The sequence below is a fragment of the Bombina bombina genome, chromosome 12 (genome assembly GCF_027579735.1).
Source record: "Bombina bombina isolate aBomBom1 chromosome 12, aBomBom1.pri, whole genome shotgun sequence".
Lineage (NCBI taxonomy): Eukaryota > Metazoa > Chordata > Amphibia > Anura > Bombinatoridae > Bombina > Bombina bombina.
In genome coordinates this window covers 149,066,861-149,081,962 of record NC_069510.1, presented here as the reverse complement: position 1 = coordinate 149,081,962, position 15,102 = coordinate 149,066,861, and the positions used below count along the sequence as shown (strand labels likewise).

At 37.5% G+C, this 15,102-nt stretch overlaps 1 protein-coding gene across 1 annotated transcript in view; it reads left to right on the top strand.

Annotated features, from left to right (window-relative positions):
* Positions 1–15,102, top strand: part of ADGRD2 (adhesion G protein-coupled receptor D2) — a 677,900-nt gene that overhangs the window by 419,749 nt on the left and 243,049 nt on the right. Inside the window, exon 20 of the mRNA XM_053695488.1 lies at positions 1,581–1,725. Within this exon, the coding sequence (XP_053551463.1) occupies positions 1,581–1,725 (145 nt within the window). The remainder of the gene's footprint in view (positions 1–1,580; positions 1,726–15,102) is intronic.

The window sequence follows — 15,102 nt, the reverse complement described above, 5'->3', positions numbered from 1 at the left end:
TCCTCAAAATAGAGGCATTATAGTAGTAGTAATTTAACTTAAAACAAAATAAGTGCACTAGGCAGTTTTGGGGCTTTAAATTTGGCGGGAGTGAGGTCTATGGAAACTGTGTGTTCTTAGTAAATATATACAGTATGTATATGCTTATATACAAATATACTGTATGTGTTAATATGTGTGAAGTAGTTGAATTTTAGAAATATCATTTGGAATTGAGTCACAGTTTTTGCAGCAACGTTGTGGATATATATTGAGACTGCTAATGAACTCCAGCTGCTAAAAGACTGGGCCCACACCTAGATTTACGTTATATCAGTGGTGACCATTAAACATAGTTTCTTAGGCCCTTTTACAAGTATATGCAATTGACTTTTGTACTCATAAATGATTGATTATATTATACACCTGTCTGATCTATCTGTAGGATTTGAATATCGTTGATTGTTGGGGCAATACTAGGGTGCTGAATAAGGGAGACTTTATATGTGACGGACATTGGAATGTTAAATATTCATAGCTACCTACGGCTTTAGCACTGTAGGTCTAACGGGGTGTCAGGTTAGTCGTGAGTGATGTGTTAGGTTTTTTGAAAGCATGTTCCATTGAAGTCTATAGAAGAAGTTAACAGTCATAATATCCAAATTTATGAAGCTACTTTCAACTTGTAATACACATGCTAACTGGCCCATGTTAAAATTGTACTTCAAGCGGTGTTTGCACGTGAGCGAAATAACTAAATAGTGATCCACTTGTAATCCAGCCCATGTGTAAAAAGTCTATGATACAATGGTGGTGTAAGCCTGTTAAACTTTGTATGCCCTCTGCCTATGATGTACTTGAGACAGTTTACCTGTTAATAGCCTATGGGCTATGTGAGTGAAAACTTTACCTTTCATGCACCCATTCTACTGTGCTTACCCAGCTGCAGAAAGTCTGCTTCTAGTAAAGAGCTAATCCAGTGCTGTGACATTTGTGCTATATGTGGTGTACAATGACAACCCAACAGGAGGAGGCTAAATGGAGAGGTCTCAAATTGGTCTGAGAACCCCTTTCAACCAAGAATCTGGAGCACCTCAATTCTTCACCTTCCTCCTGTGGAGGAAAAGATAAGACTGGAATACCAGAGAGGTAGAAGGATTAAAAGCTTGTAGAATGTTGAGTATCTTTGCCTCCTCCTACTGTCCAGGAGTTGAATCTCGGGAGTAATGGCTCATGGACTCTCAGTACCTTATGAAATAAAAGATGAAAACTAGTTGTAGTGTAAGCACAAATTAGGAGAGAAGCAATAGGGTACTACTATCAAGTGAGGTATGAGAAGGATTAGAGAAATAGGGGCAAACATGCAGAGCGCTAAGAGTGAGACATAGGATTCTGTGAATTTATAGTGTCATTATATTTTCCTCTTCTAAATGGTTTACTATGGAACTTTTTCTTTTTTTCTTAAACAAGAACGCACCTTATTGATGAAAGTGTCCTTAGTAGAAATATTTGAGAATGTGAAGATACTCAGATATTGGAAATGGACTCTAAAGACTTTTTGTCCGCTACAAAGTAACAAACTCCAATTATTGTTATTTTAGAATTGCTCACATCCAACCAACTACGTGTCAAGCCCAAGGAATACTATTTCTGAAACAGGAAAACCAAGCCTCACCCCACCTTTGAGTAGTTTATCAACAACTGTACAGCATGGACCACTTCCTGTCAAGACCTCTATTATTAAAGGTAAGACAGTCTCACCACCCAACTTTCATAAAATTCAACAATCTCTGTGAAATCACTTCTGACTTCCTCTTCCCACCCAGATCAGACACCCTGGTCTAAAAATAAAACATAACAGAACTGATCTAACTAGATTTGTAAACGTGAAAGGATAAAATTATTTGTTGTGGAGTTATCACCAGTTAAGAAGAAATGTAAAAAGGTTTTAAAAAGAGGCGGAGTAATTAGTGCCATATCATAAAATATGAAAAAATCTTTGGGTAAATAATATTGGGGAGCACAGGAAATTCATAACTTTTATTTTTAGTTACATAGTAGATGAGGTTGAAAAAAAGACAGAAGTCCATTGAGTTCAACCTACTTACAGTTGAGCTTAAATTAATTTAATTAAAAAAGATGACCCATTTAACATTATGGGGCCTATTTATCAAGCTCTGTATGGAGCTTGATGCCCCGTGTTTCTGGAGAGCCTTCAGAAACACAAGTTATGAAGCAGCGGTCTAAAGACTGCTGGTCCATAACCTGTCTGCCTGCTCTGAGGCGGCGGACAGACATTGTCGGAAATCAACCCAATCCAACCCAATCGGGTTGATTGACACCCCCTGCTGATCTGGCTGCGAATCTGCAGGGGCGGTATTACACCAGCAGTTTACAAGAACTGCTGGTGCAATGATAAATGCTGAGAGTGTATGCTGTCGGAATTTATTGATGAGCAGTGGACATGATCCGCTATATCGGATCATGTCCGCTCACATCATGATAAATAGGCCCTAATACATCATATCCCTGAATTCTATTTCTAGCCAGAAATGCATCTAAACATTTTTTAAATGTATCTAAGGTATTGGCATTTACTACCTCCTTAGGTATTGAGTCCCACAATTTTATTGCTTTTACAGTGAAGAACGTTTACATTGCTGGAGATTTAAATCTCCTTTCCTCCCGCCTTAAATTATGATCTCTTGTCACAAACAATTTTTGGGAATAAACAGAGCTTCTGCCATCTCTGTATATGGTAGTAATATTATGTACAGGAAAGATAAACCATAAAGAGCACTCGCTTAAATGCTAATGTAATGTAAAGGAGTCAACGACATACAACATAATAGGGATGGAGGTATAAAATATAACTTTTATTAATATGAAAAATAAAATAGGGAATTATCCCTCAAACAGAAAATAAAACATATTTAGAAAATAGGTGTATAACGATAATCTGTAGTGAATACAAGTATGGGTGGGGAACTCGATATCAGTAAGGAGACTGGGCCATATACTGTATGTACTATAAATATCGAAATATGGACACAGTCCCACTAATTCAAAGTTACAGTACCACTCAGATATAAACAGTATTGAGGTTAGAGGAAGTTTAAATTCACAAATAGTAAATCACTGTGGAACATATTTCACGCATCTGACTTAAGCGTAGGGTAATAACCACAGCACAATATAGTAAACTTGCTAGCACAGGGTAAAAGACCAAAATATATAAGATACGGTTGTAGGACTCAGTACCATAAAGTGAGTTACCAGACAGAGCAATAGTAATTTAGATAGGGGGCACAGTCCCAGATACAGTAACGATACCCTAAGACCCAGTCCCCAAAGAGGCAATAAAATTATACCATGACTATTGCTAAGTATATGTGGAACATTTTTCACACATATACATAAGTTAAACATTATACACAGAGTAATATCGCCTTGATGCACATTTTGCCTCAGTTTCTTCAAAAGGCGAACCCGGTAGCCATCGGACCTACCCTTAAAAGCGTTAATTTAACCAATCAATAGACAGTATAATCCACATGCCTATTTAGGAGCCTATCAGAAAATAGCAAGCCATAATTGGACAAGACAGGATATGTGACGTTAATACGTCATCATCTTAGACCGGATTGGATTAGGCCCTAAACACCCACGTAAGGTAATTGGCTAATAATAATAATAAACATCGAAAATGAATAAAGCGGTACATGTAACCTACATCTACAATAAAGATAAATCATTACATCGGATCTGTGAGCTAATCAGTGTAGTGCTAATAAGGTGCACTGATGCTAGCTATGTAGCATTCAACAGAAACATCGTCATACATGCTCTATGTGACGGACGCAGAGAGAGAAAGTATTGTTTATGTGTACACCTATGCATTAGATGATTAGTTTAGGGGAGGTATATAGAGGCAAGTTGTGAAAAGCCACAAGAACTCATACAAAAAAACATCTATATTAGATAGTAAGTATAATTATATATGCAATTAGTTACAAGGATTTATCATACCATAACAACTATTAGTGTTATGTTAATTGGTGTATCGCATAAAGAACTCATAAGCCAGGGAAAAGTAAGAATGTCCTATACGACAAAGTATTCTATGTAACAATTTAGTCATAGTTGACATCATACACAAAAATATCCCATGATAGAGGCTTTTTTGAAAGTAGTTCCCAAATAATTATTAGAAATCGATGATATTTGTGCTAAAAACCTAACAAGTAAAGAGAGAAAAGCATTACAAGAAATACAAGGGTGGGATGATGTCATCATAAAGCCATCAGATAAAGCTGGCAATAGTATGATTTGGGATAAGGAAGTATATGTCAAGGAAGCCTTAAGACAACTTAAGGATAAGAAGTGCTATAAACTTATTTTCTCCAATCCAATTGAAAGTTTCCTGTCCAAATATCAAACTCTGATAGGGAATGCAAAATTACAAGACATCATTACCAATAAAGAATGGGATTTCCTCAAAGTTACATCACCTAAGATATCTACTTTTTATTTGCTCCCCAAGGTACATAAAAACAATGACAAGTCACCAGGTAGACCAATAGTTTCCAGTATAGACAGCCTATTCGAACCTGCAAGTCAGTTTTTGGATATGTGTCTTAGATATATTGTAATCACCTTAGCCTCCTACCTGAGAGAGACCATGGATATTCTAGCAAAAATAGAAGGCATTGTGGTAGAAAACAACACACCTTTGATCACATGTGATGTAGAATCACTTTATACATCCATTAAACACGAGAAAGCTTGTTTAGCAGTACAGTACTTTCTGAATGTGGAAGCCAACGACAAATAGGACAGAAATAGATTTATTTTTAAATTATTGAAATTTGTCCTAGAACATAATTTTTTTCGTATTTAATGACCGCTTTTATCTGTAAATCCAAGGGACAGCCAATGGGGCCTATTTATTAAATGTCTCTCCACATTTAACATTGCACCAGCAGCTCACAAGAGCTGGAGACAAAATTGGTGATAGAACTAAATTGGAAAATTGTTTAAAATTACATGCCCTGTCTGAATAATTAAAGTTTGTTTTGGACTAGACTGTCCCTTTTTTAAGGATTAGGACAACAAAAAGAAACTACAATCTCTTAACTGATATTATCAGAAGAAAACATATTTTGGAAATAAATCATGATTTGTCCTTAAAACCGCCTCATCTTGGAAAAAACAAGATAAGGAGGATCACCGAAAAAAGCTGATAACTGAGAAACTCATCTAGATGATTACAATTCTAGTAGAAGCAAAACCTTTAAAAAATTATTCTTAATGTTTAGAGAAAGCATTGGCTCAAAGGGAGAAACCTGAAATATTATAAGAACCAAATGTATAATCTATGGTAGAGAGATTAGCTGCATAACTGTAAAAAGCTGACAAGAAAAAATCTCCAGAGAATCTCTGTGTAAAAAAGGAAGATATTGTACCTCACAATTTACTCAGCTCACCAGAGTAAGTATTCTGTAAAAAGTTAACTTTCAGTTACTGCCCAGCTAGAGGTTTAAAGAAAAAAAAAAATGAAGAAATAACAGCAGCCAATCAGCATCAACAGTGCTGAGGTCATGAGCTGTTTTACTGTGATGTCATGAGATTTCATAGTAAACTTCCTTAAACTGAATAGGGAAATAATATGAGTGTGCATGAGGCACGCTCTCTTGCAGGTCCCGGGACAGACATACTGATTTGCTGCTTAAAGTCCTTTACAATGGGTGAATACTTAGGACATTTTGAGGTAAAGGGGCGGATTTATCAACTGTCAGACATGATCCGATCAGTGGATCATGTCCGACAGACATCGCTGAATTCGGAGAGCAATACACTCTCAGCATTCAGCATTGCAGGGGGTGTCAATCAACCTGATCGTATTGGATCATTTTAATTCCCTGCGATGTCTGTCCATCGCCTCAGTGCTGCTTCATAACTGGCCTGAAGGCTCGCAAGAAACACGGGCCTTCAAGCTCCATACAGAGCTTGATAAATAGGCCCCATTATATCTTTCTTTTTTACATAGAGATGTTCAGGTGATATTTTCAGTCAGCTTTTTACAGCTATACTGCATCACTTTCAAGTGTTTCAACATTTGGGTATCATGGCCCTTTAATAACAGGATGAATCCTAACTAAGGCCTGAATGTCTGGAAGTTTTGACACAGACAGAGCCAAATCTGACTTTTTGTAGAAAAGACATTCTTCTTGCACCAGAACAGAAAAGCTTTCCAACATGTTTTATATATTTTTCTAAGAACGGGATTTCTAGCTTGAATTAAAGTTTCTACAACCACTGCTGAAAAAAAACACAAAAACCCTCTACTTAGAATTGGACGTACAATCTCCACATTTTCAAGTTGAAATACTCACGATTTTGAAGATAGAAAAGACCTTGAAAGAGAAGGTGGTGGCTTAAAGGAAGAAGCTACAGGGAGGAACTAGGCATCAGAATCAGATCAGCGTTTCAAGTCCTGGAGCAATGAAAATTACAGATGATTGTTCTTGATTGATTTGAGCTATCACTCTGGGCAGAAGAACTATAAGAGAAAGATTGTAAGCAAGTTAAATGACCAGGGAGCTGTTAGAGCATAGCAAGAAGAAAAAGCAGCACTCGTGGGACACCAGCTTGCAATAAAAAGTCAAAACTTTATTCCATCAGTTAAAAACACAGGTAGGATCAGGGTATTAACCCCTTACGCGTTTCGTGCTCCAACTGAGCACTTAGTCATAGGGATAATTGCTTAGACCGGACATGGCCTATTTAAAGGCACAGTGTCCAATCAGGCAATTTACAAAAAGATTAAAAAACAATGATATAAAAACATGTTAGCATAAAATATGATCATCTAACAATATGTATGCATGAGGTAGCCAAACACCAGTTTATATGAGTATGAAAATATACAATTGGTTACCACATCATAATTCCGTTATTTCATGTTAAAGAACCTACTGCATAAAAAACATAAGAAACTTTGATACAGTAATAATAGCATTAATGTGCTGGAGACACCCTGAATATGAAAGATCTTAACCTAATGCCTATAACTAACCTAGTACGTATGCACCATATGGGTGCTGGAATAATAGTCATATTAATATTACATGACGCTGAACATAGTTAGTGATGACATTAAAGGTATATTTTTTTCAATAATAAAACGATCCATATAGCATGATATGATATCATAAAATTATAAGATGAACTAATATTAGTCTATGAAAAGACTCATATCCCACTCCTTATTTAAACCTTCGGGGGTAACAGTTCTTAATTTATATATCCAAAACATCTCTTGTTTAAGTAACATTTTATTTCTGTTTCCCCCTCTGGTCGGTGGATAAATTTTGTCTATGACTTTTACTGTCATATTAAATTTATTTGTCAAATGCATGGCTCTTCCAATCAGCCAATAGAATGCGAGCTCAATCTGATTGGCTGATCCAATCAGCCAATCGGATTGAACTTGAATCTGATTGGCTGATTCAATCAACCAATCAGATTTTTCCTACCTTAATTGCGATTGGCTGATAGAATCATATCAGCCAATCGGAATTCGAGGGACGCCATCTTGGATGATGTCATTTAAAGGAACCTTCATTTGTCGGGAGTCGCCGGATGAAGAGGATGGATCCGCGTTGGCTGCTTCAAGATGGTCCCGCTCCGCGCTGGATGGACGAAGATAGAAGACGCCACCTGGATGAACATGTCTACCGGTCCGGATGTCCTCTTCTTGCCGGATAGGATGAAGACTTCGGACCCTCTTCTGGACCTCTTCTTGCCAGATAGGATGAAGACTTCGGACCCTCTTCTGGACAGATCGATGATACACGGTGTGGTGAAGATAAGGTAGGGAGATCTTCAGGGGCTTAGTGTTAGGTTTTTTAAGGGGGATTTGGGTGGGTTAGATTAGGGGTATGTGGGTGGTGGGTTGTAATGTTGGGGGGTATTGTATGTTTTTTTTTAAATGCAAAAGAGCTGTTTTCTTCGGGGCATGCCCCACAAAAGGCCCTTTTAAGGGCTGGTAAGGTAAAAGAGCTGTTAACTTTTTATTTTAGAATAGGGTAGGGCATTTTTTTTTATTTTGGGGGGCTTTGTTATTTTTTTAGGGGGCTTAGAGTAGGTGTAATTAGTTTAAAATTCTTGTAATCTTTTTTTATTTTTTGTAATTTAGTAGATAATTGTAGGTAGTTTAGTTAATTACTTTATTGATAGTGTAGTGTTAGGTTTAATTGTAACTTAGGTTAGGATTTATTTTACAGGTAATTTTGTACTTATTTTAACTAGGTAGCTATTAAATAGTTATTAACTATTTAATAGCTATTGTACCGAGTTAAAATAAATACAAAGTTGCCTGTAAAATAAAAAAAAAATCCTAAAATAGCTACAATATAATTATTCGTTATATTGTAGCTATATTAGGGTTTATTTTACAGGTAAGTATTTAGCTTTAAATAGGATTAATTTATTTAATAATATTTATTTTATTTCGTTAGATTTAAATTATATTTAACTTAGGGGGGTGTTAAGGTTAGACTTAGCTTTAGGGGATAATACATTTATTATAGTAGTGGCGAGCTCCGGTCGGCAGATTAGGGGTTAATACTTGAAGTTAGGTGGCAGCGATGTTAGGGAGGGCAGATTAGGGGTTAATACTATTTATTATAGGGTTTTTGAGGTGGGAGTGAGGCGGTTTAAGGGTTAATACATTTATTAGAGTTGCGGCGAGGTCCGGTCGGCAGATTAGGGGTTAAAAAGTGTAGGTAGGTTGGGGGGGGGCAGATTAGGGGTTAATAAATATTATGTAGGTGTCGGCAATGTTAGGGGCAGCAGATTAGGGATACATAGGGATAATGTAGGTTGCGGCGGTGTGCGGTCGGCAGATTAGGGGTTAAAAAATTTTATTAGAGTGGCGGCGATGTGGGGAACCTCGGTTTAGGGATACATAGGTAGTTTATGGGTGTTAGTGTACTTTAGATCACAGTAGTTAAGAGCTTTATGAACCGGTGTTAGCCCATAAAGCTCTTAACTCCTGACTTTTTTCTGCGGCTGAAGTTTTGTCGTTAGAGTTCTAACGCTCACTTCAGCCAAGACTCTAAATACCAGCGTTAGGCAGATCCCATTGAAAAGCTAGGATACGCAATTGACGTAAGGGGATCTGCGGTATGGAAAAGTCGCGGCTTGAAAGTGAGCGTTAGACCCTTTCCTGACTGACTCTAAATACCAGCGGGCGGCCAAAACCAGCGTTAGGACCCCTTAACGCTGGTTTTGACGGCTAATGCAGAACTCTAAATCTAGGCGTAAGATAGCTACAATATTACTAATAGTTACATTGTAGCTATCTTAGGGTTTATTTTTATTTTACAGGCAACATTGTATTTAATAACTACCTATCAAAAATAAATACAAAGTTATCTGTAAAATAAAACCTAACCTAAGTTACAATTACACCTAACACTACACTATAATTAAATTAATTCCCTAAATTAAATACAATTAAATAAAATTAAATAAAATTTTCTAAAGTACAAAAAAACCCAAGCACTAAATTACAGAAAATAATAAAATAATTACAAGATTTTTAAACTAATTACACCTAATCTAATCCCCCTAAAAAAAGCCCCCCAAAATAAAAAAGCCCTACCCTACACTAAATTACAAATAGTCCTTAAAAGGGCCTTTTGCAGGGCATTGCCCCAAAGTAATCAGCTCTTTTACCTGTAAAAAAAAATTACAACCCCCCCAACATTAAAACCCACCACCCACACAACCAACCCTACTCTAAAACCCAACCCATCCCCCCTTAAAAAACCTAACACTAACCCCTTGATGATCACCCTACCATGAGACGTTTTCACCCAACTGGGCCGAAGTCCTTAACAAAGCTGGGCGAAGTGGTCCTCCAGACGGGCAGAAGTGGTCATCCAGATGGGCAGAAGTCTTCATCCAGACGGCATCTTCTATCTTCATCCATCCGGCGCGGAGCGGGTCCATCTTCAAGACATCCGACGCGGAGCATCCTCTTCATACGGAGTCTTCTTGAGCAATGACAAGTCCTGTGACGTCATCCAAGATGGCGTCCCTTCAATTCTGATTGGCTGATAGAATTCTATGAGTGCTAATGCTGTTGTGATCTCAATTCAATGTCTCCATTCATACCGTGCCTGGAGTAGAGTAGGCGAGAACTGGGTGCTGCTGCTGAGTATAGGAAACTTCCAATTAGGGAATCCTTGTAGAAGTAAAGCTGAAAAGACAAAAAAACAGAGCGCAGCCCATCTAAGAGTAAATGTTTTAATACTCCACAGTGTGCGCAAGGTAAAAATGAACACTTACAAGCAGTGTGAAGCACTGATCGTGTGTGATCCCCGCTTGCCAGATATGTATAGAATCTATTTGCAAAAGGGTAGCAGCCATTGTGAATAAAAAATGTCCATCAGTAGTGACATAGAAATATTTTGACAAATGGTCCATGAGATCTATACATAAGAAAGTCCATCAGTAATGACATAAAGATATTGTGACATAAGATCATAAGATCAATACATAATGAAAAGTTAATCTGGAAAAACAAATACATAAGTGCATGTAACGGACCGTTTTGCACACAAGGGGTTACACTCCTGGAAATCAGCCTCTAACAGCATAAGTAAATCCCCCACAAGAACGAGCCAAAGCTCCGTGTTGAGGGTCAAGCAGTGAACATCCAGAGCTGTGGGTTTATTGTTCTTATATACACATTTTTACACATTAGTACCACCCACAAGGTTTTGTAAAACAACCAATAAACACATACAATACACTCAGACACTCCCACACAAAATCCTCCCCTCTGCCTGTGATACAATTACCTCACACAATGGGTTACAAAATCCTCCCTTCTGCCTCTGATACAATTACCTTACACAATGGGTTACAAAATCCTCCCCTCTGCCTGTGATACAATTACCTTACACAATGGGTTACAAAATCCTCCCCTCTGCCTGTGATATAATTACATTACACAATGGGTTACAAAATCCTCCCCTCTGCCTGTGATACAATTACCTTACACAATGGGTTACAAAAGCCTACCCTCTGCCTGTGATACAATTACCTTACACAATGGGTTACAAAATCCTCCCCTCTGCCTGTGATATAATTACATTACACAATGGGTTACAAAATCCTCCCCTCTGCCTGTGATACAATTACCTCACACAATGGGTTACAAAATCCTCCCTTCTGCCTGTGATACAATTACCTTACACAATGGGTTACAAAATCCTCCCCTCTGCCTGTGATATAATTACATTACACAATGGGTTACAAAATCCTCCCCTCTGCCTGTGATACAATTACCTTACACAATGGGTTACAAAAGCCTACCCTCTGCCTGTGATACAATTACCTTACACAATGGGTTACACAATCCTCCCCTCTATCTGTGATACAATTACCTTACACAATGGTTAATGTAATTATCACAGGCAGAGAAATACAGTTTCCTTTGTGACCAAATGAAGCATGGCTTTTTTGCCCAAAACCAGTTCCAGAGTCTTCTATCCTGGAGATAATTGGGAAGTAATCAAATTATCTCCAAGGACAGAGGCAAAGCTCCATTGAACACATGGTAGCAAAAAACAATAATATACATAAAAATATATAACTGTGCAGCTATTGCATAAAACAGGTACATTCAACAAATCCCCAGATAGCCTAGATCTGAGCGCACATTATTACTGAATGGCGCTCAGGTCACACACATACATTTCAATTGCCATGGAGCCAAAGTCTTTCACATAGTCTTTCATTATACGAATGGGCTCCATGGCATAGCTATCTGGGGTATTACTGTTCAAATAGGGCAAGCACCGAACGACCCGGCCTTCGTTTCCCTGCAGGGGAAAATCAAGCGTTTCAACATGGGGCCATAGTCTAAAGGCAGCAGGCGGGCAACCAGGCTCCTGCAATGCACAGTGGCGAGATTGGTCTCGTCACAGTGCTTATAGTCAGAATATATATATATATACATCAACAATTAAAACTGTATCTAAACTCATAAGATAAAATATGTGTAATTGATAATTACCTGTAATAAAAATGAAGGCTATAAGTTGTGTTCTTGAATGATTGTGATCAAGAATTACATATACATTCTATTAAGAATATACTGGAAGGTAAAGGGTTAAACAGTAAGTTCCCTATAGTGTGAGCAAATATTGTGAGCTATGTCCCCCTTGTAAAATTTAATATTGGCTGACATGAAAATGTCAATGTACCTGTTAAATGAGTGTGTCCAAATATAAAAAAGTGTATAATAATCAGAAAATGATGAGGAAAGAGATATTCGCTGCAACTAAAAAGAAGGAAGGCATGGAGATCACATAAAGGCATTCAAATCTAGGTCGATATTTAAACCTCTAGGAGTTAAAGTTTGTAATTCATGGATCCAGAATGTTTCTCTTTGGCGAAGGATCCTAAGCCTATTAGAATATTTATTGGTTTCAATAATTTTAACTGTTAAGAAGTCAGGATTAGATTGATGTTTTAATTTGAAGTGATGAGGTATACTGTGTGTATCTAATTCATGATTAATGTTATATTTATGTTCGTTGAACCTTTTACAAATAGTTCTTTTGGTACAACCTACATATAAAAAATTACAACTGCAGCTCAGCAGATAAACTGCATATGTTGAGCTACATGAATGGTTATTAAGAATTGAAAATTCCTTGGTGTTACTTGAATTGTTAAACTTGTTGTTGTAACAGATATGTGAACACATCCTACATCGTGGGACACCACATTTTTTGGTCCCTGTAGTAGGTTTCAACCAGGTACTAGATTTTAATGCAGTTTGTTGGTTAATTATTAATAGACCTTAGTTTAGAAGGTGCTAAGATATTTTTAGGGTCTTTATTTTTCTTATATGTAATGATGGGTTTATTTTTAAAGTGGGACCTATAATGGGGTCTGCCTGTAGAATCTTCCAATGGGAATTGAGAATATGTTCTATAGCCTTACTTCCTTGGCTATACGTGGTTATAAACCTAATTTGATCGTCAATTATCCTAGTGTTTCTGTTTATAGTTGCTGGTGTTAACATTTCTTGTCTATCCATAAGTTTTACTCTGTTTTTTAACAGATACATTGACATTTTCATGTCAGTCAATATACAATTTTACAAGGGGAACATAGCTCACAATATTTGCTCACACTATAGGGAACTTAATGTTTAACCCTCTACCTTTCAGTATGTTCCTAATACAATGTATATGTAATTCTTGATCACAATCATTTAAGAACACAACTTATAGCCTTCATTTCTCCTGTTAAGTGTAGTCAGTCCACGGGTCATCATTACTTATGGGATATTAACTCCTCCCCAACAGGAAGTGCAAGAGGATCACCCAAGCAGAGCTGCTATATAGCTCCTCCCCTCTACGTCACACCCAGTCATTCTCTTGCACCCAACTAATAGATAGGATGTGTGAGAGGACTGTGGTGATTAAACTTAGTTTTTTATATCTTCAATCAAAAGTTTGTTATTTTAAACGACACCGGAGTGTGTTGTTTCCTTCTCAGGCAGAATTTGAAGAAGAATCTACCTGAGTTTTTGTATATGATCTTAGCGGTCGTAACTAAGATCCGTTTGCTGTTCTCGGCCATTCTGAGGAGTAAGGTAACTTCAGATCAGGGGACAGCGGGCAGGTTCACCTGCAAAGAGGTATGTTGCAGTATATTATTTTCTAAGGAATGGAATTGACTTTGAAAATACTGCTAATACCGATATAATGTAAGTACAGCCTTAAATGCAGTAGTAGCAACTGGTATCAGGCTGACATGTATATATGTTTACACTTAAGTATTTCTGGGGAATGGCACTTCACTGGGAAAATACTCTATGCATATAACTTTTAGCCTAACTTGCAGTGTGAGCGACTAGCAGCAGGCTTTTTAATGACATTTCATATATAAGATTTTAAACATTTACTGGCATGTTAAATCGTTTAATTATCTGAGGTACTTGGTGAAAATTGTTTTGGGCTTTATTTTCCACATGGCTGTCGTTGTTTTAAATTAAAACAGTTTACTGAGCTTCCCTCACTGTTGTAGTGTGAGTGGGAGGGGCCTATTTTGGCGCTTTTACTACGCATCAGAAATTTCAGTCACAGTCTGTCTTTTTCTCCCTGCATGATCCAGGACGTCTCCACAGAGCTCAGGGGTCTTCAAAACTAATTTTGAGGGAGGTAATCACTCACAGCAGACCTGTGAGACTGTGCTTGACTGTGATAAAAACGCTTATATTGTCAATTGTTATACGTTTTTTTTTTTTTCTGATATTTAAGGGTTAATCATCCATTGCTAATGTGTGCAATCCTTTGCTAAATTTGGTTTATATAACTAATCCGGTTCATTTTTATTCAACTGTGTCAGTTTTTTGTGTGCTTCTTAAAGGCACAGTAACGTTTTTACATATTGCTTGTAAATTTAGTTGAAAAGTATTTCCAAGCTTGCTAGTCTAATTGATAGTTTGTTTAAACATGTCTGACACAGAGGAAACTCTTTGTGCAATATGTTCAAAAGCCAAGGTGGAGCCCAATAGAAATTTATGTACTAATTGCATTGATGCTACTTTAAATAAAAGTCAATCTGTACATGTTAAGCAACATTCACCAGACAACGAGGGGGAAGTTATGCCGACTAACTTGCCTCACGTGTCAGTACCTGCATCTCCCGCTCAGGAGGTGCGTGATATTGTAACGCCAAGTACATCAGGGCGGCCATTACAAATCACTTTACAAGACATGGCTAATGTTATGACTGAAGTTTTGTCTAAATTGCCAGAACTTAGAGGTAAACGAGATCACTCTGGGATGAGAACAGAGTATACTGATAATGCTAGGGCCATGTCTGATACTGCGTCACAATATGCAGAGCATGAGGACGGAGAGCTTCATTCTGCGGGTGACGGATCTGATCCAAATAAATTGGATTCAGACATTTCAAATTTTAAGTTCAAGCTGGAAAACCTCCGTGTATTGCTAGGGGAGGTGTTAGTGGCTCTGAATGATTGTAACACAGTTGCAATCCCAGAGAAAATGTGTAGGTTGGATA